At 40.8% G+C, this 27,410-nt stretch overlaps 1 protein-coding gene across 1 annotated transcript in view; it reads right to left on the bottom strand.

Annotated features, from left to right (window-relative positions):
• Positions 1–1,120: 1,120 nt before the first annotated feature.
• Positions 1,121–27,410, bottom strand: part of Efemp1 (EGF containing fibulin extracellular matrix protein 1) — a 61,923-nt gene continuing 35,633 nt past the window's right edge. The window contains exons 5-11 of the mRNA XM_038338298.1: positions 16,086–16,208; positions 11,905–12,024; positions 10,759–10,878; positions 9,477–9,596; positions 5,383–5,506; positions 5,096–5,291; positions 1,121–1,712 (exon numbers count right to left, since the gene is read on the bottom strand). Coding sequence (XP_038194226.1) covers positions 1,551–1,712; positions 5,096–5,291; positions 5,383–5,506; positions 9,477–9,596; positions 10,759–10,878; positions 11,905–12,024; positions 16,086–16,208 — 965 coding nt within the window. The 3' untranslated portion in view covers positions 1,121–1,550. The remainder of the gene's footprint in view (positions 1,713–5,095; positions 5,292–5,382; positions 5,507–9,476; positions 9,597–10,758; positions 10,879–11,904; positions 12,025–16,085; positions 16,209–27,410) is intronic.

Genomic DNA, 27,410 nt, shown 5'->3' with positions numbered 1-27,410 from the left:
GTAACCAACACAAATATTGTAGATCCTCACTCCCTAAAGTGTTCTTGTATTCAACTCTAACTTGAGTGCTTTATCCAAATTGGGGGGGGGTCATCTAGATTGGTTAAAAATGGAAAAGTTTATGCCAATCTCTAATTTATGTGGACTGTAGACCTTGTGTGGCAGGTGAGGGGGTGTGCCCCACAGTGCAGCAGTCCTGTGGCTGCCCAGCAGGATCTTGTACTGTCTGTGTTTCTGTGTCCTTCTGTGGCTGACACCCACCCAAACTCCTTACACATAAGGGGCTGGTACTTTGTTCCCTAGTGAATTGTCTTTTTGACAATTCTTTCACATTTAGTCAACTCTAAAAGACATTTGTTTTCAGCAGTGAGGTTACTTGTGACATTTTTACTTGTGGCATATTTGTAATAGTCTTTGTGTGTCTTCATCTCCTACTTTATTATCTTATATATAAAATATAAAGATTGTTCTTGCTCTGACAGTTACAATTGATTTTTCTTAATACATAAAAATTATGTCATCTGTTATTGGCCACATTAAAAAACGTCTCCTGAAAACTGGGTGATCTTCTAGAATATTTATTTTTAGTTAAAAATATGATACATCAAAGAGAAGCAGTTATTTTACACAAACAAGACACGAATCTTTTACATAGGACTGGGAAGGAAAGGCTAATGTGAATCTTAAGGTTAAAGAGCCACCATTCCTTCTTCTATGAGTGCAAGCACAAAGACTAAATTCTGCCTGGCAAATCAGAGGCTTGCAAGAAGTCAAACTTAGAAAAAGGGATGTCTACAGGGAAATACTTCTTTTCCCATTTCTTTCTGAACCTTGGGTACACCTCTTGCTTCAGGAATTCTACGACATGTGCTTTCTTCTTTGGAGGATTCTAACATGGTTTTACAAAAAGCTGTTTTCTTTACTTCTTCTCATAGATTTCCCAATGGGGTAAATTTTGAGGAGATATTTGATTCCTTTGTAATTGTGGGTGAAAATTATGACAAAGTTCAAGAATCCTATAGAAACCACTATGTTGTGGAGTAATAATTCATTGATGAACAATGAACAGTACCTTTAAAGTCATCACTAAAATACAGATTAACACAAACATGACAGATTCTCATTTTCTAAAGAAATATATCTTTATTGACTTTTTTCCCTTTTTCTTACAAAGCAGTTAAAAAAACCCCTCCTCCTTGCTCTTGGTGTTAAGATGGCCCATACTCATGAGATAGCCTATGGAATTATGTATTTCTCTACATACCACAGAACAGTATCATTGCTTGGTCCCATTTTTATAGGAAAGAATCCAAGTTTCACCAGATAATATATGCTTAGCTCCCTTCAAGAAGAACATTTGGTGGCTTAGTGTCTAATTTACACTCAGTGATAAAGATAAACTTTGAATCTTACAGATTAAATGCCCACTTCCTATCATAGTGTCACTGTCTGGATACAGATGTACTAGATATATCTATAAATAAAATAGTGCTTTAATGTAACAATATTCTTTGGCTTATTTAAATGCATGTGGTGGGCCCTCATAAAGGCTAAAACGAAAATGGCCCCACTATTATTGTCAATCGTAACACGGAGCTTGTGCGGAAAGTCCCTATGCTACTGACTGTCAGCATCTCCAGGTCCACGATGTATTCTCTTGGTCCCGTTAGCGACTTCACAAGCACAAGCATTGCGCTCACAGGGCTTGTTTGCTAAAATAACGAGAAAAGAGGGGTGGAGAGAATGATTTTTCTGGGGCTAGTGTTTCTATGTTTCTTTAGCATACTTCCTGTGATAACCAGGGGGAAATATAGGATAAAGAAGCATTGCTTAGTTCTTGCTTGCTTGAACCTTCATCCTTACCTTAACCCCGTCCTCTGCACTGGCTCCAAGGTAAGGCTTTGCTTTCCAAATTCTTATTTTCCCACATTTCTTGACAACATGTGTTAACATTTCACACTTTCCTTTAAAGTTAGCATTTCTCTATCCACAAATCGAACCATTCCAGCCTTTTTAAAGAGTTCATGTAAGAGTCTGATAATTTTGAAACTGGCAAAGAAAATTGTCATTTTTCATTTTCTTAACATTGTGTGTTTGTGTGGTGGTCTGAATGTAATTGGCTACCCTAAGCCCATCGAGAGAGGCACTATTAGGAGGTGTGGATTTGTGGAGTAGGTGTAGCCATGTTGGAGAAAGTGTGTCACTGTGGGGGTGGGCTTTGTGGTCTCCTATGGTCAATCTATGCCCACTGGAGACAGTTCACTCCCCCTGGCCTACATATCAAGCTGTAAAACTCTCAGATCTTTCTCCAGCACTATGTCTACCTGCATGCCACCATGATGATAATGGACTAAGCCTCTAAACTATAAGCCAGCCCCAGTTAAATGTTTTCCTTCATGAAAGGGATCTGACACCCTCACCTGGCTTCTGCAGGCACCTAGGCACACCCATGTTCACATACTTATAAAAATACATACATACACATAAATAATTTTAAAAACAGAAAAAGAGCCAGCTGGTGGTGGCACATGCTTTTAATTCCAGCACTTGGGAGGCAAAGGCAGGAGGATCTCTGTGGGTTCAAGGCCAGCCTGATCTACAAGAGCTAGTTTCATGACAGGCTCCAAAAACTACAGAGAAACCTTGTCTTGAAAACCCCTCCAGCCCCCCAAAAAATTAGAAAAAGAAAAAGAAGAAAGATGAGAAGAACTAAATGCTTCAGTGGAGAACATGTGTGTGTGTGGGTGGGGGGGCAGCAGCCTCTGACAGAGCAAAGCAGAATCAAATATTGGAACTGAAAAGTGGTTGTGGATTTAACATTATGGATGTCATTGGTGGCTTTTTCCTGGAGCAGTGTCAGTAGGGTATTTGATGGAAAGACAAAGGAACGGCTAAGAGGTGAGGAAGCACAGAGCAAAGAGCACAGGAGAAGAGAGACAGTGGGACACCTAGAATTCAACATTTGGAGGCGGGGGCAGTCTGATGGAGTAAGGGTCCAGCGGAAATGCAATGAGAAGCACACAGTGCTGGGCTGGTCTTGACTGGCAAATATAAAATATTTTTGGAAACCGGAGAGACAGCACAGATGTACATTTGCACGGGATAGAATGGGACATTTATGCCTATTAGTGTTAGTGCTGGTGTCAGTGGTTTCTAAACAGGAAGTGACTTATCTACTAAAAAGTAGGGTATGAGGACTTCCTAAATCTGAGAACATTCGAGAACAAGGGCTGAAGAGAATGGTACGAAAGACACAGAAAAGCAGTAGGGCTGTTGAGCATACCGAGGACCTATCTGAAAGTGGAGCCTAAGCTTTTCTAGTATTACCAACCTGTGCCCACACGCTTGGTAGGGAATATATGTGAATTACGTCATTCCTCTGGGGCTGTTGCCTGGTGGAGTGGGGTGCTGGTGACAGTAGCTCACAGAGTGGGGGTGAGGACATGTAGAAAAGAGGAGCGTCAGCTACTGGCTGTGCCACTGAAGACCAAGATTCTCATGCGATACTGCGCTGAATGACAAGAAACCTCAGGCCATGGCTGGGATCTGGGAGTTGGTGGCAGGGTGACATGAAGGTCATGGTGGATGAGATGGTCAATAGTCTCAGGTAAGGTTACAGAGGGAGGCTTTCATGATTTAGTCCTTCTTAACTTTAGTCCTCTTCTGAACAATTTGAGACATTCCTTCCATACTCTTTGTGAATGGTCTTACCCACAACTGTGGCCTCTAACAGACTACAGAATCAAACAGTACATTGACCCAGGAAAAAATTATTAAGTAAAATGCTCTTTGAAAGAAGGAACAGTGCACTGAATGTCTTCTTAGCTTCTCAAAGCAGCCAGCATAACATCAAGAACACAGTAAGTTTTCAACTACAGCCTGCTGGCTGATCCTTCTGCATTAAATGCTGGCTACATGTGGAATTCCAGTGTAGAACTTTTGTAGGAGTTGATTTTAATTGTGTGTTAAATATTCTTGGAGTACCCATTTTTATTGTTCTGTTATTTCTCTTATACTTAATTTGAGATGTACTCTTTCTCAGAACTTCAGATGGGCCTCAGACACAGGCTGGCCCCAGACTTACTGGAGAGACCAGGCTGGTTTCAACTTTGCAGGCCTGATTCCTTCTCCTAAATGCTGGGATTTCATGCGCATCCTGCAAATAATTTAAAATCTCTAATACTTTACAAAATTGGTAATGTTTTACCTCATTCATAAGAAAAGGATTTCTGGAGAATAAAAATAATTTTGAAAAAAATGCCAGGTTTACTATAGAGAAAACAACATGTTTGGACTTCTTCTAACTGCATAATATTAGTACAGGAAGTTTTATCTTCTTAGATGTTGGTTAAAAGGTCAAACTAGAAAGTTTCTTTATTGAAATATTTGAGAAGAGCTGTTGTGCTACCGTGCAGTTACTGATTAATAATTAATAAGCACCTGAACTGTGTAATACTCATGTTGAGGCAACTTCTATAGCTCAAGTCTAAAACATCATATGTTAATGAAACCTACTCTTTCCTATTAAGAAAAATAAAAGCAATGGACAGTACTTTGAGTTGTGTTTTTCGCCTTAGAAATTGTCTCTGAGAAATTAATCCCTTCTAATTTTCTGGCAAAGAAATGGGATCATGTTTCTCTGGAGCAGGAAGGAAGTTAATAAATCTTGGGTCAGGTTAAACGTGTAAGCATCAATCCGTAAAATATATCAAGGGACAGGTTAAATGTGTAAACATCAAAACAATCGTAAATTTTATCACAAAAAGGCTCTCTGAGTGTTTTTCTCTGTAGAGTTACAAAGCATGCGTTTGCAGAACCTATTTGGGGGCATGCTTGTGTGTTGGGGAGTCATGCACAGCTTAATTAGATTCCATGACTTGGAATCTGGGTGAATTTTGGGAGACTACTCAGTCTTTCAGAATCTCACTCTTCTGTAAAGAGTAGATTTTAATATCTGATGGCATTACTACATATATTTCAGAAAACTGGACACAATGCCAACACGTGAAGCGCCTTAGGTTTTAGGTTGACGCCATGAAATGCACACAGTAAATGGCCACCTTTCTGCCAGCTACCACTACCGAAACATACTTACTCGTAGGTAGAACTCTCCATTTTCATTCCCAGATTTAATCCGAAAGGTATTAATGGTGTTGGCATAAATAGTTGTGGCCTGTATCTGGAAGATGTCTGAAGGTACGGACCGGTCAGATCGGATGCTCATGTATTTGTGGACTATGGACTGAGGCATGTCTCGGCACATGGTGTTTGAGACCGGGCAAACACATCGGCTGCAGAGACAGACACAAACGCAGTCACCAGTTAGGCTCAGGAGGACCATAAGCTTCTTACTTTTAATATAAAGTTCCTAATGTTTCTTACTTCTCTGACGTTAGAACGTAGGGATCTTGACACGGGTTTCGTGGGTAACAACGGAAGCCGCCGTGGTAATTCCAGCACATCTCGTCTTCTCGGCATTCGTTAGTGGTCTCACACTCGTTTATATCTGCAGTCACAGGGTTAAACAATCTACTGACCTAAGCACATTTTATGTGTGGCAGATTTTGGTTTGTAAGGAAGCACTAGAGGGACTGACTTTTATTTGTTTGGAGTGTGTGTTAGGGTTTTACACGTAGAGCAAGCTGGTGAGGTGCTCACAGTGTAACCAAATCTGGCCTTGAGCTCAAAATTCTCCTCTTTTAGCCTCATAAGACCTAAGATTATCTGTGTGTACCACCACACCCGGCTTGTTCAGTTTGCTTTTAGACACAAGGCTGAGTTCAACCTAAATTTGCTGCTTCGATATCAGGATAGACAGAGCTGAGTCATTGTGGACTAATACATGACATTTCCCGATTTATTTATTTTTTTTTATCACCCACCAGTTGTCCATTTGTTGACTTAAAAGTCAAATGCTAATTTTTGACTTTGCTTATATGAAAGTAAACAGAAGACCAACAAAAAATTTCATTTCCTGTTCCAGGGAGTTGAGAATGTAGGTATGCCAACAGTGGCTTACAGAGTAAAATGCAGTGAAGAGGTAGGTAAGAGCACAACAAATCTGAAGTACAGCTGATTGTGCGTGGAGGGTCAGCAACCAGAAGGAAAGAGGCATCTCAAGTGGAAGAAGCTGCGGAGATGAATTCTCATGTAGAGAGGGGAACTTTTTCAAGAGAGGGTAGCTGTTTCAGGAGCCTGGGAAAGTAGCAGGGAGGAAGGGAGAGAGGAAGAGAGAGAGGGAGACTCAACAACGACCTGTGAGGGACAGGGACAGATGGTGCTCTGGGAGGGGCTGCGCTCCTTGGACGATGCACTGAGAAAGTGAGCTATGACGGGCTCCACCTCACGGAACAGAGACAGAGACAGTTTAGGACTGTGCAGAAGAAGGGACTGTCAATAGTGGCAAGTAAATAGGGAAGAGACAGTGTAAACAGAAGCAGCCAGATGAGGAGAGTCTTGGGGTTGAGAGCGGTGGTGCGTAGACCAGGTCATACAGGTGCTGAATTCATCTTTCGCTAGTTGGATCCCCAGACGACAGTTGAAGAAAGGGTTTTACTAGCAAGCATTATTGTAGGTTAACAGCAATACTTAATGTCCATATGATCGTGTAATCCTCACTTCATTCCCATGTGGATTGTAGTTTCTCTTTTGTCTCACAGAAGCCTTTTATGAATCATGCCTTCCCTGAAGGCAAGTGAGTTTTTTCATTCCTTAATATATCTTTCCTGAAGTGATTTACCTAATCCTGCTTCCAGTTAGTTGACTGGGTGCTGGGGTCTGAGCTCCTTTGAACTTTTAGACCTGATATGGTCCCTTTAGGGTCTTTGTTGCTTTCTATTTTACGTAATCAAAATGTGTGCTTTGCTTGTTTGTATTCCTAGTATGTAAACTCCTGTGGAGGGGCAACTATAGCTACTCCGGAATTTTTCCTCTGGCTGGTGTTAAGGCACGGATCAGGATCACCTGGCTTTGTTGAATAATAATTCAGTTGTTTCTCATGCAAGCTGTGAAGAGCTAGGTGACAAGGAGATCTTGGTTATGGAGGAAAAACAGAGGGTAAGTTCAAGGTCATAAAATAACAGAAAGGGTGCTATTGTGAGAATAATTCTATGCCTTGTTTTGAAGAACACCTGTTCTTTTCATTTCCAGCTGGCTAAATTTTTTCTTCAATCCAGGAAGAAACTGGAAAAGCTACAGTTTCTGAGAACAAGTTATACAAACTGTCTTCATGGCCTGACTCTAGCTAAAGACAAAACGTCAAGATTCCCTCGAAGTAACTGTTGACATATCCTTTAAATATTTCCAGCGTGTTGCACAATGAAGGTGGCATTCAGCTACAGGAAGACTAAGACTGGTTCACACGATGGAGAGTGTGGCAGTAGCGAAAGGAAACGAGGCTGTGACTTCATTTATTACTTCCAGTAACATAGGAGCTAGCACAATCAACACCTATATCATTCTGGAGAAATTTTCATGAAGAAACGATATTAAAATATTTGATATATTTGAGTAAGTACATCTTATTTTGATCCTCTCTAGATACACACATGCACACTGCTCTGACTTTTGCGATCTTATGATCATGAGAACATTTATAACAGACCCTTTACACTTGGAAGAAGCTAATAATTCAAGTACGTTAGCTTTTAATCCATCCTTACAAATGATGCTGGGGTTTCAGTAGAGTGAAACAATTGCTTTACATGCTAGAAGAGTGAAGTCTGCATGACAAAAAGATGTTTTGCATAGCCAAGCATTTTGCTGCTAGGTATTTTCAACATAACAGCACTGTGAACCCTCGCTTGATTTCAATGCATTTTTACCCCTAATTATAACAGAAATATTCCTGAAGACAAAGCCCAGACAAATAAGATCCTACTATGCATTTATTTGAGTCTGTCTTTGCTGACTATCAAATTCACTTGTGATTGGAAGCACACAGACATTTGTTTGATGATTCCAGGGGAATTGGTTGAAGTATTCGACTGGCTAATATTTCCCTGCATGTAATATTCATATCTCAATTAGGGTTATGTGAGATCATTAGAGAGCAATGTTTTCCCACAATTAACATTTGCAGAGTTTCTATAACTGGGAAGGGTTATAGAGGTGGTCACTGTGCAAGAGATGACCTTCTAATGACACTTATACCTACTCCTGTGGTGTGTTTCCATACTGCAAAATCCCAGGTTTCGAATGGTCTCTGAGTTCACTGCTGCCCCCATACAACTGTGATACTAGACTAGATTCTACATGCCCTCCATCTGGTCCTTTAAACATAAGATCTTTCCTGTCCTCAAGTTTAGTCTTTCTAATTCCAAGTAAAAAGGACTCTAGAGATTTTCTATTGCTCATTGACATTGCTAAGTAAATTTCATCAAATCACTATGGGTTGTGCAAATAATTTAATGTGTTATTTTGTTTTGTTCCTGTGTGTCCCCTTTTCAAAAGAGAAAGTCAATGTTTAGAGACGTCTGGTGACTTGTTCAGATTGTACAGACAGTATGCGGCAGAGTTAGATCTCAGCAGGTTTTCTGTCACTAAGTTCAGCTGTATTTGGCTTTACTCCACTGTTTTGAGTAAATGTGTTTATATTGGATTTCCTGGGATCATCTATATTTTTGTCTTTATTTGATAATCTTTCTCCCATTAATGAAATTTCAAACTGTGTACAACATTGAAGGTTAGGGGAGTGGGGTGCATATTCTCCCATCTTTCTGTCAGACTCTGAATTATATGTTTGCAGAGAGCTCTCTCTTCCACTCCTGAAAGGACATGAGGACCATTTGAGTATTAATTTTTGAAATTGAGCCCAGGGTCATTAGCCATTATTGGATCAATGCTTGCTTTCTTTTTTTGAGTCATTCAAACACATTTTAATATCCACCATGAGTATGGCTTTTCTCAACACCTAAAACTCTACATGAATTGGCTGTATATATATATATATATATATATATATATATATATATATATATATATATATGCCTGTAATCTCAGCACTGATGAGGCAGAGGCTGGGGTGCTATGGGGCAGCCCGGGGTATAGAGCAAGTCCCTCTACCACCCTCCATGTATACTTCATTCAGAGTTTTGATATGTTGGAGTCTTTGAGGCTTGTTTGAGGTATGTATAGCTCAAGTAGTAAGAATGGGCTCTAAACTCAAAACTCAGAGTGAAGTATTTTATAAGTGAGTCTTTTTTTGGTAGATTATTGGAAGGTGTAATTCCACAGATATTATTATATTAAAAACATTAACGTTTATTTAAATCACAGTTTTAGAAAGGAAGTTAAGGTTTAAAGGAAGTCAGGGTACCATTGAATCTCCCTTCCATAAAATGTACTCTAATAATATTATGAGTCAGGAACTCAAATTGTACAACCAAGATAGAAAAATGAAAGTCTGAATCCTGCCACTTTCTCCACATTGTTCCCCGCTACTGCTGACTTCAGCTCTATGAGAACAGTGAGCTTACCCTGGCAGGTCCTGCTTCTCACCACTTGGTAGCCTTGGGGGCACATGCACGAGAACTTCCCTGGTTCGTTGACACACTGATATTGACACAGGTAGCTTGAGGTTCTGCATTCATCGATGTCTGTAGAATCAGACAAGAACAGGGGCACAGAGCTGAGAAACTTTCCTGCCACTAGCTTTATCTTACACATGTTTAGATCAGCTAAAGGATGTCAAAAGTGCAAACTCTAAAACAGAAGCAAGGCAAGGCTCCATCTGAAATGCAGAGCCAACCGTGACATCATGTCCGTTCTCCTCTCTCCCTCCCAGCCTGCAGAGGGTTTCTTACAGCAGGTGTCACTGATGCTAGGCAGACTGAGTGAGTGGGCTAATGGCGGATACTCTTCATCTTGTGTTCTGCAGGCCTAATCAGGTATCAGATTTATGTTTGCCTCTTCAGTGATGGTGTGCCCCTGCTGCTGAACTGTTGAAATTCAAGTTCTATCCCTGTGCAGTTTTGCAGCGGTGACATCTTGGCTTGGCGTGGCCTTCTGAGGAAGAATCTTTTGCATTTCAGAATCAGCAACCACCCTATAGTTTGCTAAGCTCAGCAGAGGCAGCAGTTCCAAGCTAACTCCTTATGGTTTTAAACACTCTTGCTTGATTTGAGACTTCTTTGCATGGGTTATGACTTATGTGGTCCCAAATAAACATGGCTAGACTTATGAGGCAGGTATGAACATCAAATGCTGATGGCATCCCTTTCATGATGCTTTAAGCCCCTGAATTACCCAGGATGTGCATACCCACTAGACTTTCAAAGTCACGTTTTCCACTGACTGACCACCATTTTATTCTTTAGAAACCTCAACCCTGACTTCTTTAAAAATGTGTTCAAGCCACACAGTGCATGGATAAAACTAGGAACCAAGTCTCTTGGTTTTTTACCACACCCCAGCTCTTTGTAAACCTAAAAGTGCAGATTCTGTGTTGTGGATGGGTGCTGGGATTCTCAGTTTCTCATCAACTCCCAGCAGAAGCCACCACGGGAGCACACTTTGAAAATCAAGACACTCCCAGGCTAAAACCTAGTGTCCCAACTACTCAATTCTCCTTATTTCAAAAGTCACGGTTTTCACTGTACTGCCTTTGTAAGATTTCAAGAACAGGATTTGTAGGAATAAGACTTTGTTTTCCTCAGCAGAACAGGCAGGTCCCAAATAAACATGGCTTGACTTATGAGGCAGGTATAAGAAAACGTCAATCAGATTGGCCCTTGCTCTAAGACATGTGGGAAATGGTACCTTCACAGTTGAGCCTGTCACTGCTCAGTTCATATCCTTGGTTGCACTGACAGATGAAGGAGCCGAGGATGTTGTAGCACTGCTGAGCGCACTGGTTGCTGGCATCGCATTCGTTTATGTCTGCAAGGAAAGAATCTAAGTCTACATCTGTCTCTGTGTATCTGGGGCTGCACGTTTTTAGGCTCAGCCTTGCTCTTCTGTGCTTGTGTTATTTGATGGTAAGTAGTCCCCCGCTGTGGACACCTATTGGAGAACACCCCCTCAGTGCCACAGTTGTTGGAAGGACAAAAGTCGGTCACACACTTCTTTTAGAAATACCAGAATATAATTTTTTTCTTGGAATGACAGTTTGATGTCTGATAAATTTCCCCCAAAGAATTTAATGCGTCCAATAAACATATGTTCCTGCATCTATTTTCTTATGTTGTCCAGATTCAAAATCCATATCCATAAATAATTCTTCCAAGACACCTGAACTGATATGACCTCTCAGCATGTGGTGGTAAAGAGTTATCTGGGATATTTATTACTTTTTAAATGGTTTCTGTTAAATTCCTCGACAATTATAGCATAAGCCTTTGAGACCCATGCAGAGTTTTGTTATGCTCCAACACACAGAAAATACGGTGAAGAAGGCATTTTCCTCCCTCCTGCACTAGATTCCTTCCAGGTTGTGCTGGTCTGAATCATGTGGCATGCATGACATTGCACACTGAAAAGGGAGACGAGGCATGTAAGGGTCACGTGCGCTCTTAGTGGAAAGTTTATGCACTTGAACTTCCAGTGACCCTTTGGCCTCTTCAGCGTTCTATCACACACACTGACTAATTGAAGATGTGTATCCTTTAATCTTTAGTTACATTCTCTCTCTCTCTCTCTCTCTCTCTCTCTCTCTCTCTCTCTCTCTCTCTCTCTCCCCCCCCCCCCCCACGGAGGAGAACTTGAACCAAGGTTTAAAATTACTTCCCTTCCTATCCTGATATGTTTTAAGAAACAGATTAGTTATTGTCTTTTCAGCCTTATGACCCTGAGGGAAGCTGATGGAAAGTAGTTCACATGGGAGCACAGAACACCAGAAACAAAGCAGCAGACCATTCCTTTAGGCAGAAGCTGGTCTGCCAGGACAGCGGTTCTCACAGGACTTACCCACACAAGTGTAGTTGTTTGCTGCCAACTGAAACCCAGGACTGCACTGGCAGTAAAAGGAACCTGGCGTGTTCACGCATCTTTGGTGGCAATATGGAGGCACAGCGCATTCATCTATATCTAAGTAGATGGCACAGACACAGAACCAAGGTGTTAACTGGACATAGTGGTATATGACTTCAATCCCAGCACATGGAAGACAGTAGCAGGTGGTTCTCTGTAAGTTTGAGACTAGCCTGATCTATATAGTGAATTCCATGATACTTAGGGCTACATAGTGAGACCCTGTCTTGAAACAAAAACAAAAACAACCAAACCAAACAAACAAGCAAACCCAAAAAACTAGAACCAAGTCGTTGACTTATTGAATTCTCGGTGGTGCTAATGTAGAAAACATCTCAGGAAGATCTTGTGTTAAAAATAATCTTCTTCCCTCCCTTCCTCAATCTCCCCTTTTCATCCTCTCTCTTAAAATTAGGAGACATGTATTTTAAATATACTTTGGCCATCTGTTAAGTAAAACATTATGAAGAAAGACCTAGCAGGGCATGGTGGTGCACACCTTTAATCGCAGCACTCTGGAGGTAGAAGCAGGCAGATCAATGTGAGTTTGAGGCTAGCCTCATCTACAAAGTGAGTTCCAGGTGAGCCAGAGCTGTTATATAGAGAAATCCTGTCTAGAAAAACCAAATCAAACCAAACCAAAAACAAACAAAAACAAAATGAAACAAAAGACCAATCACAAACCCATGTTAGCAGTAAATGAATGCATTGAGATGTAGAGAGAGGAAAGAGGTTAAGATTGTTTCACACACCCAGGAGGATGCCGAGAGTGGGGTGCCAAGAGCTTACCTAAAGTGAGGAAAAGGAAAAAGAATGAAGATACAGCTTACAATTGAGAGAGAAAAGACGTGGGTTGTGGTCAGCTAGTGGCTAAGCCATCCAAACATTTGTGTCTTCGTGTTTGTTCCTAACATGATAGGAAGGCTTGCTATGTGTATCTTAGGAAGTTTTGTGAGGGTCAAATGAAAGAACATTGTGAAAGGAGAGGATACTACACAAGTGACCTTTGGAGAATGTCCTGACGTTTGGATGAAGTGTTCCAGCCTGTGTCCTTCTTTGATAAATATTTCCAGCTATAAAACGCTCAGTGGAGAACTTGCAGAGAAGCATAATAAAATGTCATTACCTCATGCCTACACTCTGTGACAACTCCAGCATAGCGTGTGTAATTTAACAGGACAGTTTCGTACATACAATACAGCACCACAGAGTGACATTACCCCACTGTAAAAAAGAATAAGAAATAACAAAGCTGTGCTCAAAGGGCTTGAAGCTAACGTGAGTTTGAATTTCAGATCTGGCAATTCCATGTCTTAGCTTCTGGAGCTTCCGATTCTTATTCCATATGGTAGAATGGTTGGAGAGTTCACATGGTACAGACTAGGTGATGTATCTGGAGCATACTAGGTAATGAAGTGGGAGGTATTCTTAGAAAGATGCAGAATGCTGCTGGCTAATCAGCACACTGAAATAACTAGAGAGACATCTGCAGAGCCTTTGTATCTGCTTTCTGGTACCCAGGGAGGATGGCCCTCTCACTACATATGACAGTTTATGTCCCCACCCATATTCTTATCCTGCTTCAGACTTCCTTGTAACTTTTGTTGTTGCTTAATATTGAGATGCATGTTTATTTGCTTGTCTGTCTCTCTCACTATTTTCTGAGGCAAATAAGAGCTGTCTCTTCCCTTGAAGTAGAGGTGGAAGATATTTGTCTGCTCTCTACTGTATGCTTCATGCCCCGAGCAAGGACTAGTATAGTAGATGCTCAGTTACATTATTTGATGTGGAGGAACCTTACTTTAATTAAGAGCTATTGTCTATAGTGATTCCTAGTGCCTTATGTGATAGCCAGGTGCCGCAACCGCTAGTCAATATGTATGGATTTTTTTTCTAATAGCTCCTCCAGACCAAAGATTCTGTAAAAACTGTTGGCCTAATCCTATATCTATTTCAGCATTTAGAACTGTACCTGGTACACAGTCTACTCTCGGGGAATATATTATGACTCAGTGGTGCCTGTCCCTTCAACTAGAAGACATTCATTTTATAGCATTGCATTTGGCAATAAGGTTGTATAGTCACACCTGCCATATATTCTGTATCTGTCTGCATGGGACACAGGCATAAACAGGTTACTCCACATAGTGAGAAGATAAGTAATAGAAAGATAAAGCAGGGACAGAGAGAGCAAGCTGCTCAGTGCCCTGCTGATTGTGGTGGTCCATGGAGGATTGGGTCAATCCACAACAAGTACAGGAACTCAGAGTACATGTTTAGCTATGGCAAGTGAAACTGCCACAATGCTTTTTATTATACTTTGCATAGGTATCAGACTGCAACAGATTGGAAATTTCTAAAAATGGTCTACATCATCCTAATTGGAAGGAGGAGTGACTAATTATATTTGGTTAGATCATGGCTCCTTGGGGAGGCAACTGGGATGGGATTGAATAGTGCAGTAGGGTTTTGCAGGGGAGGGTCTCATTGCTCTGGAAAGAATGTGTGCACATGTGTGGCCCAGAGCCATAACCAGTAAGAAGAAGCTGTGGTGCAACTGTCTTTGGCAGGGAGGGTGTTGATGCACTAGAAATGATGAGGAGACCCCTTTATGATCTCTGAGGAGAGCAGAACTACCTTTGTGGGTGAGGGCAATGTCAGTACACACATGATCTGATGTGAGCTCATCTTCCCACTTTCCCATAAAGGCTGCCTCTCAGTGTGCCATTGTCTTCGGTTCACCCTGCAGTAGAATAGGTTACTACTGTACTTTCAGGCCCTCAGTGTTTATTTTCCTGACTAACCCAAAGAGCGTAGCTTGCTTTGGCATCTGTGGAGTTTTCCAGCACTCTTGTTCTGTGTTGTAACTTCGAGCTTTACAAACCCTGGTCCTTCCTTGAGTCCGGGCACCCATTCCAGCACCTAGACACAGCCCGTGGCAGGCAGAGTCAGCCAGGATCTACAAGGAGCTGAGTGCTGACAAACCCATGTCAACAGCTCACATTCTCAGGTAGAAGCTGATGCTGTCTGGCTGTCTCCAAATCCTCATCCTCTGCCCCTAGGAGAAAATCTGGTCTTCCCACTGGTCTGTGGTAAGAGTCTAGGCATGTAAACAGATGGGCAGAGGGAGCCAATCACAGTGGTTCGTGACTTCTGCTGGGCTCCTTGATTGAGTGAGCCAGAGTGCTGTTTTACTTCACTGCCTGCCAGCTGGCCTCCTCAAACTGTGTTCTTTCATTCATTCAGAATGTATGCAGGTCATCTACTATGTGTACTGGACTCTTTGTGGGCACTCTGGCACCAGCAATGATCACAAGCTGAGATGGCCCCAGACCTCAGGGAGGTATCCTCTCAGACTCTTGAAACACTGCCAAAGACTTGCAGTGTAAAGAGGCTTTAGACCAGGGGTTCTCAACCTGTGGGTCATGACTCCTTTGGGGGCCGAATATCAGATATCCTTCATCAGATATTTATATTGTGATTCATAATAGTAGCAAATTAGAGTTATGAAATAGCAATGATGTAATCTTATGGTTGGGGGTCACTGCAGCATGAGGAACTGTATTAAAGAGTATTAGGGAGGTTGAGAAACACTTCTTTCTACTCTCTTAACTCTGCCTGATGATCCCAGTCAGTCACATGGCACAGGACCACCTATTTGCTAACCACTACCATTCATGAGCTCCTGAGTTGGAACTAGTGACATCTCCACAGGACAATTGAACCCGGTGATACACAGAGCACTTAAATAACCATAGACTCAAATGACAGGGGTGGGGGGGCATTTGACCTCAGCATCTATCACATTCACCATATTCTGCTGTGCAGTGGTCCCTGTCACCAGTATGTTAGTGACACAACCCCTAACTAAAAATTTAGTTCTCGGTTGTCTTTATGGTTCCTTTCAGACTAGATTATTGCTTTCACTTAGTCTATAGTACTTTAGTATTTAGGATAGTTTCAACCTTAAGGTTCCTCTTGGTAGCTGGAAACTATATTGTTCATTGTTGGAAGAGGAAGAAGCTGTTGGGTATCATTCTTCAATCAACTGGAAGGGCTTTGTTTAGATGTCTAAAGAGTCTCAAGATGGGAGTCTTAATACAGCACCAGGGACTTACCCACGCACTGCTCGCCCCGCTTCTGATACCCTGGAAGACACTGGCATGTGAAGGAACCACGTAAGTTGATGCACACTTGGTCCTCTCTGCAATTGTGGGTCCCCGAGGCACACTCATCGATATCTGGGAAAGACATGCAATACAGAAAGAATTCCAGTTGTTTGTGAAGCTATGGAGGCTCTCTTTTCATTTTTCTTAAACTAAACTTTACTTTATTCTTTAAAAGTATTATAAAATAATTTTATAATGTTGGAGATATTTAAAGTGAAAAGATATTTCAAATGCTTGTAAAATATTTTCAGAACTACCAGTGTGTACACCTGAGATTTACGAAGTCCTAGTAATTCTTATACCTATCTTACTTCCTTTTACTCCATCTTCTTCCTTTTATCTATCATCCATTACTTTCCCAGTAGGCATGAGTGCTTCTCTAAGACAGTTTTATACTTTTATTAGATAGGGATACCTATGAGAACACACAACAACTATTTGTAAGACTGAAGCAGGAGGATCTCCAATTTAAGTCTAGCCTGGGCTACAGGAGAAGTTCAAGTCTAGCCTTGGCAACTTAGACTCTGTCTCAAAACTATAAGTAAAATGAGACTAGAATATAGCACATTGGTAAAGCACTTTCTTTGTATATGTAATGCTCTGGGTACCATCACCAGCAACATACATGTGTAGATACACTTACATAAAAGGAGAGAGAGAGAATTAAATTAGATTGCATGACTCCTACTTTTGCTATCAAATGCTTTTGAATTTGAAAGACTGTCTTATAAATCTTATTATTGTATAGTCTCTCTTCTGATTCTGGTGTCTTTTACTCAAATGTCAGAATAACATGTATATATAAAGTTTTCATTACAAAACTCAAAATGAAAAGCACCAATTTGATACTATTCTTCTAGGACAGCTATGTTAGTGTCGTTAAAATAGATAGTCTCCTAAGAGATTTTACTTTGAATGATTGCTACATGTGCTTCAGTGGGAAGCAAGTTTCAGTTTTAGCAAAGAGGGGCACTTACCAAGGAAGACAACTTAGAGAGCCTGTTCCTGACAAAAGTGTGGTAGGGATTTGTGTGACCATTCACTGCCACTTGTAGGTAGAATTAATTTTGCCTTGTCTATATCCTTCACAGCCATTCAGAAATCACATAGCCACCAGGAAGATAGATTTCAAAGCGGGGGCTACATAGTTTTGTTATTCTCTAACAACTGAAGACTAAGCTTCAATAAAATGTCACAAAACATGTAATTTCTAGATGACCATCTCTTCATAACCAAGATAGACTTGCTGGGGAGTGAATTTTTGACCATCACTGTGGGAGACCCAAGGTGTTGGGCTGAGAATCAATTAAAAGAAATCAATTTTCAGCCATGAGAATTAACTATGCTTTCTGTTTTCCACCTAAGCAGAAAGTGGTTCTTTGTGTTATTTTGTTTGGAATTTTCTTTTTTTGTTGTTGTAATTTCAAGGAGAATTGAATTGTTGCACTCAGGCTAAGCAAAACCATAAAGTAAGCCATTCATTTTATAAGAAATCATTCTGAGATAATCACTCCACTTAGCCTGGAGCAATAGGAGATATTCTGTCCAGAAAGAGAGGGCAAGAGAATGAGGATGTTCCAGTGATTGATGCACGACTGCCCATTGGATAAACCTGGTAAGGCTTTCTTTGACACAAAATTCTTGGCACCTGGTTTTAAACATTAACAAGGTTTTTTCGTTGCTGTTGTTTTGAAATGCATTAACGCTGTCACTATGATGCTGTTTTCCAATCTACCCCAAAGGGCCCTTTCGAGGTGAAAGGCCACGGAGCAGTGACCGTACTGTGAAGTCAGCTGCTCCCCTTCGTGCCTCGTTATTTCCTCAAATGCACTTGATGAAAACCTTTTCTACTGGGATTCTTTGGAGCTTTATGACTCCCTAATGCAGAAATGACAGCAGAATTCCTATTGTTTTATGTCAGGAACATCTGCCAACATTTGCCGTGATAACAGCCCTGAGAGACAGAGTCCTGGTAGATCCAACTGTGGCAAGCTCCCTCTGTCCATGCTGGCAGGAGATCAAGGACTCTCAGGCCGGCTTGGCACTGCTGAAAGAGGCCTCGCCAGTGATGGAGGCTTTTCTTTTTGCAAGCACTCTGTGCAAACTGCCTCCACCTCATCACATGCTGGGTGTCCTGCAAGTTCCTTCCTATTTTCCCATCATTTGCTTTGATAACCGACTGACGTTTCCCCTGGGATCAATGTATCATGAAATAGGTTTTAGACATACAAACCTGTAAGGCTCCTTTCTAAGAGTCTGCTCTAGTTAGCTTCTGAAAAGAATTATGTAATAAAAAATATTCAGTGAGTTACAGTCATTTAATAAAAGCAAAGACCCAAATACACTACTATGCCACTCCAACTACCTTATTTTTTTCTCTATCTAAAACAAAAAAGCTGTGATAGAATTGGCTTCATCTCGTGAGCATGAATTGGTGGATGCAATGTTCCTTTGACCTGCACTTAGAAATACTAAACGCATAACCTCCATGACCTGGAGGCAGTGTCACCTACGTGTGTGTCGTTCTAACCACCGTGTAGAGTATTTATTCTCCCCAGCCCTCATATTTAGCAGTTTATTTAAAGCTAAAGAATCCCAGCAGACTGAACTTCTGTGGACTGTCTTCAATTATAGTATCTATTTAAGTGCCGTAATGCTATTGTTTGGAAGATCCTATTATTGCTTGTTTATACACTCACACAAAGGCACATTAAACCATTAAACATCTTTAAACTTTTTTGTGCATTTTTCCCTGCATGTCTGTTGTCAGAAGACTCAGGGTGACAGTTTGTCACCACTCCAGGGCGGCGCAATCACTGCTATTGCAGGAACCTCTGTTGTTTGTGAGCAGAACTCACTTCCTACATCTGTTTGGGAGGCCATCTGCGTGGGCAAAGCCCGGCTTTATTTAACAGGAAAATGACTCAGGTCAGCCATGTTTTCCTGAGAATCTAGGAACAAATGCTCTGGGGAAAGGAATTTTTGTTTTTGTTTTTAATTATCCATCATTTGTCCTTGACAGTGAAGCTCATTTCCTCATTTCCCCTGCTTACTATAGTGCATGGAATGTGATAGGTTTTTTTTTTTTTTTTTTTTAGTAAATGTTTACCCAATTAATGGATGAATGAATCATTACTTTGGTGTTCAGGGTTTACCAAAAGTAGGACCAGTACTGCCAGTACTGTAGCTTATGGAAGTAAAATTCATAAGGCAGAGTAGCAGGGAGGCCTGAGGAGCACGGCAGAATTAACACTCTGCTTCTGAGTGGGAACAAGGGTAAACCGTTGAGTCTGGAGGACTCTCAGCCTACGCTGGCCAGAGTGAGCAGCCTTTGGATCTTTGCAGAGAAGGTGGGTCCTGAGAAAGTGATGAGATACAGGATCTGGTGGTGGAAGGCAAGTCCCACAAGAAAGAGACCCAGCAACTCTGAAGAGAATGGCAGGGAGTTGGACTCAGCCCGGTGCTGGGTCTGGCAGAATGTGCTCCGCAAATGCTTGCCCAAGTCACTATCCGAATCCAGAGACCTAAATGGAGGATTCGAGGGTTTGTATTGAACACTACAGCCAACAGCTGTTAATGAGACGCCGTGGATAATGTTAACACTACCAAGAACAAAACAGTAGAACATGCTTCCTAAGATCCCACGGCACTTTTAAACATTTTGATAAATTGAGAATAACTTAAAAGTGTTCTCATCTCCCTCCTTGTGATTTATACTACTGTAGGTATTTCTATTCTTGACACTGACAACCTTAGCTGCCTTAAATAATCCAGTACAATCTTTGCTGAGCCTCCTATCAGGCTTGCCCCAGTCAGTGGCACTGCAGATCTGTCCTTATCTGCAAGCAGAACACGGGGATTGTGTCCATTCACTGGGTGTCCCCTAGGCCCTGCTTAGGCCTTTGTTCTCCAGTTTTGGCTCCTTCCCTTGTATTCTGACTCATAGTTTCCAAATCCCTGACTCATGTTGCTCTCTCTCTCTTATGCAACATTTTAATCTCTGCAATGTTCTTTCCATAATTTGATAACTTACCACGACATGGAGTCACTTTAGCGTGTTTTATGGGCAAGAATGACATGCAGTATAAGCGCTCAGTAGTACCACGTTGGGTCACTTGAGTTTAAGAAGTGACTCTGGACTAATTTTGAGGAAGGCGCTGCAGACTAAAGAGAGGAGGAAGGCAGTTGAAGTGACTGATTCTGTGGCTGCTCATGTGACCTAGGACTGTGGCCTCAGTGAACTTTCAGTGGAAGGAGTTGATGGATGAGGGACTTAGGGATTTGGAGGGTCTTTATTTTCAAAATTATTGGAGGAGGTAGGAACTTCTTAGCAAGAGCTGAGGACATTGTTGCTCTGCCTCTGTCTTATCTAATAGTGGCTGCTGGTAATTATAATCCTGGGAATCCACTAATGTTGCTGATTAAAATCTACTTAGAGGAGAGTGTATACTAATTAATATAGCATTGTGTAGACATTTATGAAAGCTCTAATACAAATTGGCATAAAGCAGATAAATATTTTCTATACAGGAAGAGTGTCTTAAGAAGTCGGATTACTCCAGGACACCTCAGGAAACAAAAACAGACTACTGCCTACAGTTGACAGGCAAGGAAGGAGGATGCTAGTGACAGGTAAGGCAGAGCTGCCTGATGTTGCAGGAAGCCCATGTTCAAATTCCAGGCTCCCCTTTGCTCCTTCTTTGATTTAGTTCTCCACAGACTTTTCTCCCACAAACGTGGGTAGCAAAAGTTGAGTTGCAGACATCTATACTTTAACATTTTCCCCAGGATTAGAGGTTTGCTAATCATGTCATACCTGGGTTCTTCCCTGTGTCTTTCTTTTGCTTACAGTTAGATTTCTAGTTCTCTATGCTTTCTGCTTCCTTCCCCGGTCTTTAGCCACTTATCAACCATTTTTGTCAAAGATTTTCTAGTTCCCATTTTGCTTCCTTTATAGAGCCAGGATCAGATTTATCTGGCAACATGCCCAGTTCCAATTGGCTTTTCACCCTTTAGCTAGAATTCACTAGAGCTAAGCAGTTCTAGTGGAGAAAAAAGATATTTACTAACAGAGGGGAACTGTCATCATTGTGGCCAGCAGGAGATTTATAGCTCTAGATTCTTATCACTTCTGGCAAAGCATAGATAACAATTTGGTGTGCTTTAAGTGATAAACAAAAACATCATCAAGATCAGCTTCAGCCCTCTTGATGGTTCAGCCTTTGTTTTAGGAAGTGACCAAATCCAGTGTCCTGGAAATCTTTGGCACGGTACCATGTTCTAGCAGAGTCTTGTAATACACTGTTTCCATGGTTAAAAAGTGATGCATGTATCGGGATTGCTTCTTCAGCAATGAGGATGGATTTGCACGGAAGATGAACCCTTGCTCACCTAGCTTTCCATGGAACAATAGATTCCAAACACAAGCTGATTAGATGGGGCTCAGTGTATCATTCATAAATGTGGAAGGAAAACCATTCATGTGGGGTCACATGATGCTTAACCTGCTATTTCTCTGTACTATTCACCCAGCAGATGTACCCATAAGTTATAGGTCGAAACAGAAGAAAAGAAGACAGAGGCCCACATGCTCATTCTTTAGTGCTCTTCGGGCACTGGGCAAGTGCAACTGATTGCACTCAGAGGATTAAAGCAACACTTCCTACAGATAAATATTTTAGTGTTGGGATATTTTCAGGCATCTGTGTGATGGTATCATACCCAGATGAACTCGTTTTTGTTTCTTTCTCAAACACAATTACTTCCCAGATGTGCTTGGGGAAAGGTGCCCTAGAATAGGGGATACTACTGTCAGTGGTCCAACTGCAACCTTGGGGAGTGTGACTGTATTTTAAAATATCAGTCTTGGCTCTTGAGTGGCTGGGTACTAGGAATAAAAGCCATTCTGTGTGGCAATTCAAATTTGTCCTATAAGGTTGGTCATTATTTTTAAATATTGATTAAAAATGAATGGTCTTCTCAATATAAAGCCAGCCATACTGAACCTCATAGAAGAGAAAGTGGGAAGTACACTTGAATGCAATGGCACAGGAGACCACTTCCTAAATATAACCCCAGCAGCACAGACACTGGGAGAAACAATTAATAAATGGGACCTCCTGAAGCTGAAAAGCTTCTGTAAAGCAAAGGACATGGTCAACAAGAGAAAACGACAGCCTACAGAATGGAAAAAGATCTTCACTAACCCCACATCAGACAGAGTTCTGATCTTCAAAATATACAAAGAACTCAAGAAATTGGTCATCAAAAGAACAAATAATCCAATAAAAAAGTGGATTACAGACCTAAACAGAGAACTCTCAACAGAGGAATCTAAAATGGCTGAAAGACATCTAAGGAAATGTTTAACATCCTTAGTCATAAGAGAAATGCAAATCAAAACAATGCTGAGATTCCATCTTACACCTGTAACAATGGCCAAGATAAAAAACACTGATGACAACTTATGCTGGAGAGGTTGTGGGTAAAAGGGAACACTCCCGCATTGCTGGTGAGAATTAAAGCTGGTACAGCCCCTTTGGATGTCAGTGTGGCAATTTCTCAGAAAATTAGGAAACAACCTTCGTCAAGACCCCGTAATGCCACTTTTGGGTATATATCCAAAAGATGCTCAATCATGCCATAAGGACATGTGCTCAACTATGTTCACAGCATCATTGTTTGTCATAGCCAGAACCTGGAAACAACCTAAATGCCCCTTGACTGAAGAATGGATAAGGAAAATGTGGTACATTTACACAATGGAGTACTACACAGCAGAAAAAAAGAATGACATATTGAAATTTGCAGGCAAATAAATGGAGCTTGAAAACATCATATTGAGTGAGGTAACCCAGACCCAGAAAGACAATTATCACATGTACTCACTCATAGGTGGTTTTTAAACATAAAGCAACGAAAACCAGCCTACAAATATCAATCCCAGAGAACCTAGACAACAAAGAGGACCCTAATAGAGATATACATGAATCTAATCTACATGGGAAGTAGAAAAAGACAAAATCTCCTCAGTAAATTGGGACCATGGGGACCATAGGAGAGGGCTGAAAGGAGGGGAGAGGCAGGGAGGGGAGCAGAGAAAAATGTAGCATTCAGTAAAACCAATAATAAAAAAAGGATGGTCTTGGCTATAATTCTGATCCTACTGATCATGGGATGTGTTGTATCTAACTGTGTTTTGTGGGTGTCTTGGCACTGGCCAGTTCCTGAGCCCCAAATCAAACTCTGGCAAGTTATAAGCTGAATGGAGACCAACTCTACTTCTGGAGCCTTCTGAGTTCCCACGAGCAAGCATGACTTGAGTTTTGGTCCCAAAGCAAACACATTCTTGGCTTTCTCCTTTAGGTAATCATCACTCGATGTGACACAAGCCTCTGGCTATGGCAGTGCCAATTATAACAAGCATGGCTTGGTGACCTCCTAATTATAGAAACCAGTTGTATTCTTGTTCTTCTAACATTAAGTAGATTTAGTTCCCACTAAATTTAAGCACAGTACTAAATGTTGGGTGCAACTTGGCATTAGTTCCCCAACTCATTAACGGCCTACAGCTTTTTCAAAGTGTCTTTGTGACTCTTACTTTTGACCTTAATCCCAGCACTCAGGAGGCAGAGGCAGACAGATCTCTGTGAGTTTGAGGCCAGCCTGGTCTACAGAGTGAGTTCCAGGACAGCCAGAGCTACAGAGAAACCCTGTCTCGGAAACCCACAAAAGAAAAGAAGAAGAAGGAGAAGAAGTTGAAATGTGCAGGCAATGTAGATGGCAGATGGTATGGTAGTTGTTTCGGGTTTCGCACATATTAATTAGTGACTACAACTGGACTACATGCTAGCTCTAAAACACAAAAACTGAGCAGCCTGACAGTTCAGCAATCAGAAATGCTTTCTATGAAAGCTGAGGACAGGAGTTCAACTTCTGGAACCCATGCAAAAGGGAGACCTGATCTCACAACGTTCCCACCCTGATGCTCATATTATACACTAGCAATAATAATAATGATGATGATAATTATTAAATAATCATGTAATTAAAGAAAATGAATATACTGTTTCAAGTAACATAATTCAACTGTAAGTGTATGGATATTAAAGAAAAAAGAGATAAAAAATACTATACAAATATTAACCAGAAAAAGTTTAGCTTTGCAATTTTAACATTGGATAAAATTGCCTTTAAGGGAAAAATCACTAAGGAATAAATCAGGAATAGTACTTACAACAAAAGTTTTAGGGAAACATAGAAACTCTAAATTTAAAAGCATTTAATCATAAATAAAGTAAAAGCTAAATATAAACATAATGAAGCACAATTATGGTAAGATTTTAGCAATTTCTCCCAGGAACTGAAAGAATCACCATACATTATTCAAAAATGAAGACAAAATAAATAACATGGGAAAAACTTTGAAAAAAATGCTTACCACTGTATGGAAAACACAGCTTTTGTATGTACTGAGAGAATGTTGAAAGAAAATAGTCATGTTCTGGCCATGGGACAAGTCTAAATAAATTTCAAAGGACTGCCATATAGAGATTATGTTTCCCAGTGGGTGTGGCTCAGTGGCAGAGATTTAACCCTATTTATGCTCTCCAAATACCATAGGGATGAAGAAGAGACCGAAGCAAAAGGTCAACCATAACAACAATAAAACTAGCAAAACTAGGTTTGGAAAAGGCAGACATTTCTAACAAGCCTGTGGCTTAGAGAAGGGAGTAAAAGTGAAAATGAGGACTAGGGCAAGCTGAACGGCACCCAAAGTCGTGGGAACAAATGGCCTTCCTCCCTCCTTTCCCCATCAGTCTTGGTCTTTTTTCTCTGTGCTCAACCCATAAGGGTCACAGTTGGCTCAGAGTGGACTTTAGCATCTTGAGAAGCTATTTAGAGAAAAGAGGCAAATATCTCGATCATATATTCTAAAAGGCAGAACTAGAAGATATGAGGAGAAATTCAAGGAAACTTTAACATTCAAGAAAAGATATTAAAGTTATTAGAAGCCTTGATATATGCAGAAGTAATGAGTTTACTATTTTTGGAAATTTGCACGCAGTGCACCATGGATCTCAGGCTGGTAGCAGGGATCTGCCTTCTTATCTGTATTAGAAAACAGTGATAAGGGGCTACACATAAATGTGGCAGTGGAAATGACGTTTTAATCTTTTGGGCAGATTTCTTTGTATTTTAAAATTAACTTTTCCCCTAAGCCTAACACAAACACACACACACAAAACACACACACACACACACACACACACACACACACACACACACACACACACACATACCAAAAGAAAGAGAGGGAAAACATTGCCTTTGTCCTAATAGTAATGTATAAGGACCCAACAGGCTTAAGCACTTCCTCTCATTTGACCCATCATGCGCACACATGTGTGCCTTTGTACATTTAGGAAGTTGACTTTTGTATTTATCCTGTAACATCTTGACAAACTTGAAGATAAAATATATGGAGGAACATTCTTATCTCAAGGGCCTGTTTATTTCCTCCCTTCTCCTTGAGCAGAAAAGCAGCTCATGTCTTTGACTTCTTGCTATCTGGCCAGTACTAAAGTTTTCTTATGTCAGTGACCAAAATCTTAAATGTGAGCAACTATCAACTATCAACTTGTATTTCACAAAGAACCATTCAACCATTGCCATTCTCCCCAAGCCACCATCCTATATTCCTCAATTTAATTTCCAATAAACTGTGTTGACATAGATTGTGGAATCCCTCCTTCTTTGTGTCAAAATGCAATGAGCATTGTGAAAGTTTGAGTAACTCATAAGTTTCAGCTGGAGGAGTGTAAAGGCGATGTGGGACAAGAGAAAATCCTGTTGAGTAAAGTTGCTGGCCCCGCGGGAGGTCTGAGTCGAGAGCTTTCTGCAAACCAACATGGAAAACGGTCTTTGAACTTTTAAATAAACGTTGGGCCTTTTATCTTATATTTCCTTGGTGGGAGTGGTAAGTTTTGCAGTATTATTGTTCTCTGAGATCTCTTTCAGTTCTGAAACAATGGTTTCTTTGACGGGTTATTGGGTGCCGTTTTCAAAAGTGTTCATTTCCCTGCTTTCAACTCATTTCCATGAAAAACTTGTTTTTGTTTTCTTGGAGTCATGATTTCAAGTCTCCGTTTCTTCTTTCTCCTTTAAAATTTTTGATCAAACTTCTCCCTTACTCTACTGGATTGGTTCAAAGGGGAGTCTGAAAACAGACTGTCTTTCTGGGTAAGAGGGAAGGATTATCAGAGGAGTGGGGAGTCCTGGATGCGTACTACTGTGTACCTGAGAAGTTCCTTGTCTGCCAGGATTTTAGAGTAGCTTCAATGCATGCCTGACAACGTACACTGGAGAAAACCTCATGGGGAGACATGCACTGTACAGTGTTTCTCAGCTGAAGTACAAAGACAGATGGAGCTACGCCAGGCACGTGGTAGATGTGTTAAAGGTAGATGCTAAATAACCCAGTCTTCAAGGGAATTTCTTGGCACGAGTAAACACAGATGAAAAAGGGTCTGTGTGTTTTGGCTCTCTTACATCTCCTTTAATGGTTGCTGTATGTGGCACATGTATGGAGTCTATCTCATTCCACAAAAATGGAAGAAAATGAAACATTTGAGCAGGTCATATTGTTAATTTTAAAATTACCCTGGGATTATTTTTCCCTAGGAACGTAATATTTTATTTATGGAAACCTTTAAATGAAAGCTGTTGGCTTCAGGCACACATGTGGTTAATGTAGATGATGGTGAGGCTGCCAGAAAGGTCTATGAATGTCCCCTGTCAGTGACTGTCAATCACTGATCTCTTTATGTTCTGAAGTAGAGGAATCAAGCTATTCTCTCCCTGCTAGTATTTTAAGTCCTAAATTCTTTTATTTGAGATGGCATTTTTATTACAAATATAACAAACAAAAATGCTTATGTATAACTATGAACCAAGTTCGAAAAAGGAACAGATCTGTCTAAAAAGTTTTAGAATTGCAGAATAACATCTTATGTAGCTCCTTGTCTTAAATATGATCGAGACGAGAAAAAAGATCATGGGTGTTCTTTTCTTTTATGTATGTGTAGTATATGTGTGTTTGTTGTATGTATGTATACATGGTCCTACAGATGTGTACACCTGTATATGTAGGTGTGTTTGCCTATGCATGTGCCAATGAAGGCCAGAAACCAATGTTCTGTATCCTCTCTTTTCCCCTTATTTTTTGAGACATGGTCTCTCACTGAGCATGGAGCTCCCCTCTTCAGCTAGAGT

Source organism: Arvicola amphibius, chromosome 1, assembly GCF_903992535.2.
Source record: "Arvicola amphibius chromosome 1, mArvAmp1.2, whole genome shotgun sequence".
In the NCBI taxonomy this organism is placed as follows: domain Eukaryota; kingdom Metazoa; phylum Chordata; class Mammalia; order Rodentia; family Cricetidae; genus Arvicola; species Arvicola amphibius.
Note: the sequence above shows the minus strand (reverse complement) of the source record. Positions and strands in the feature narration are given on the sequence as shown.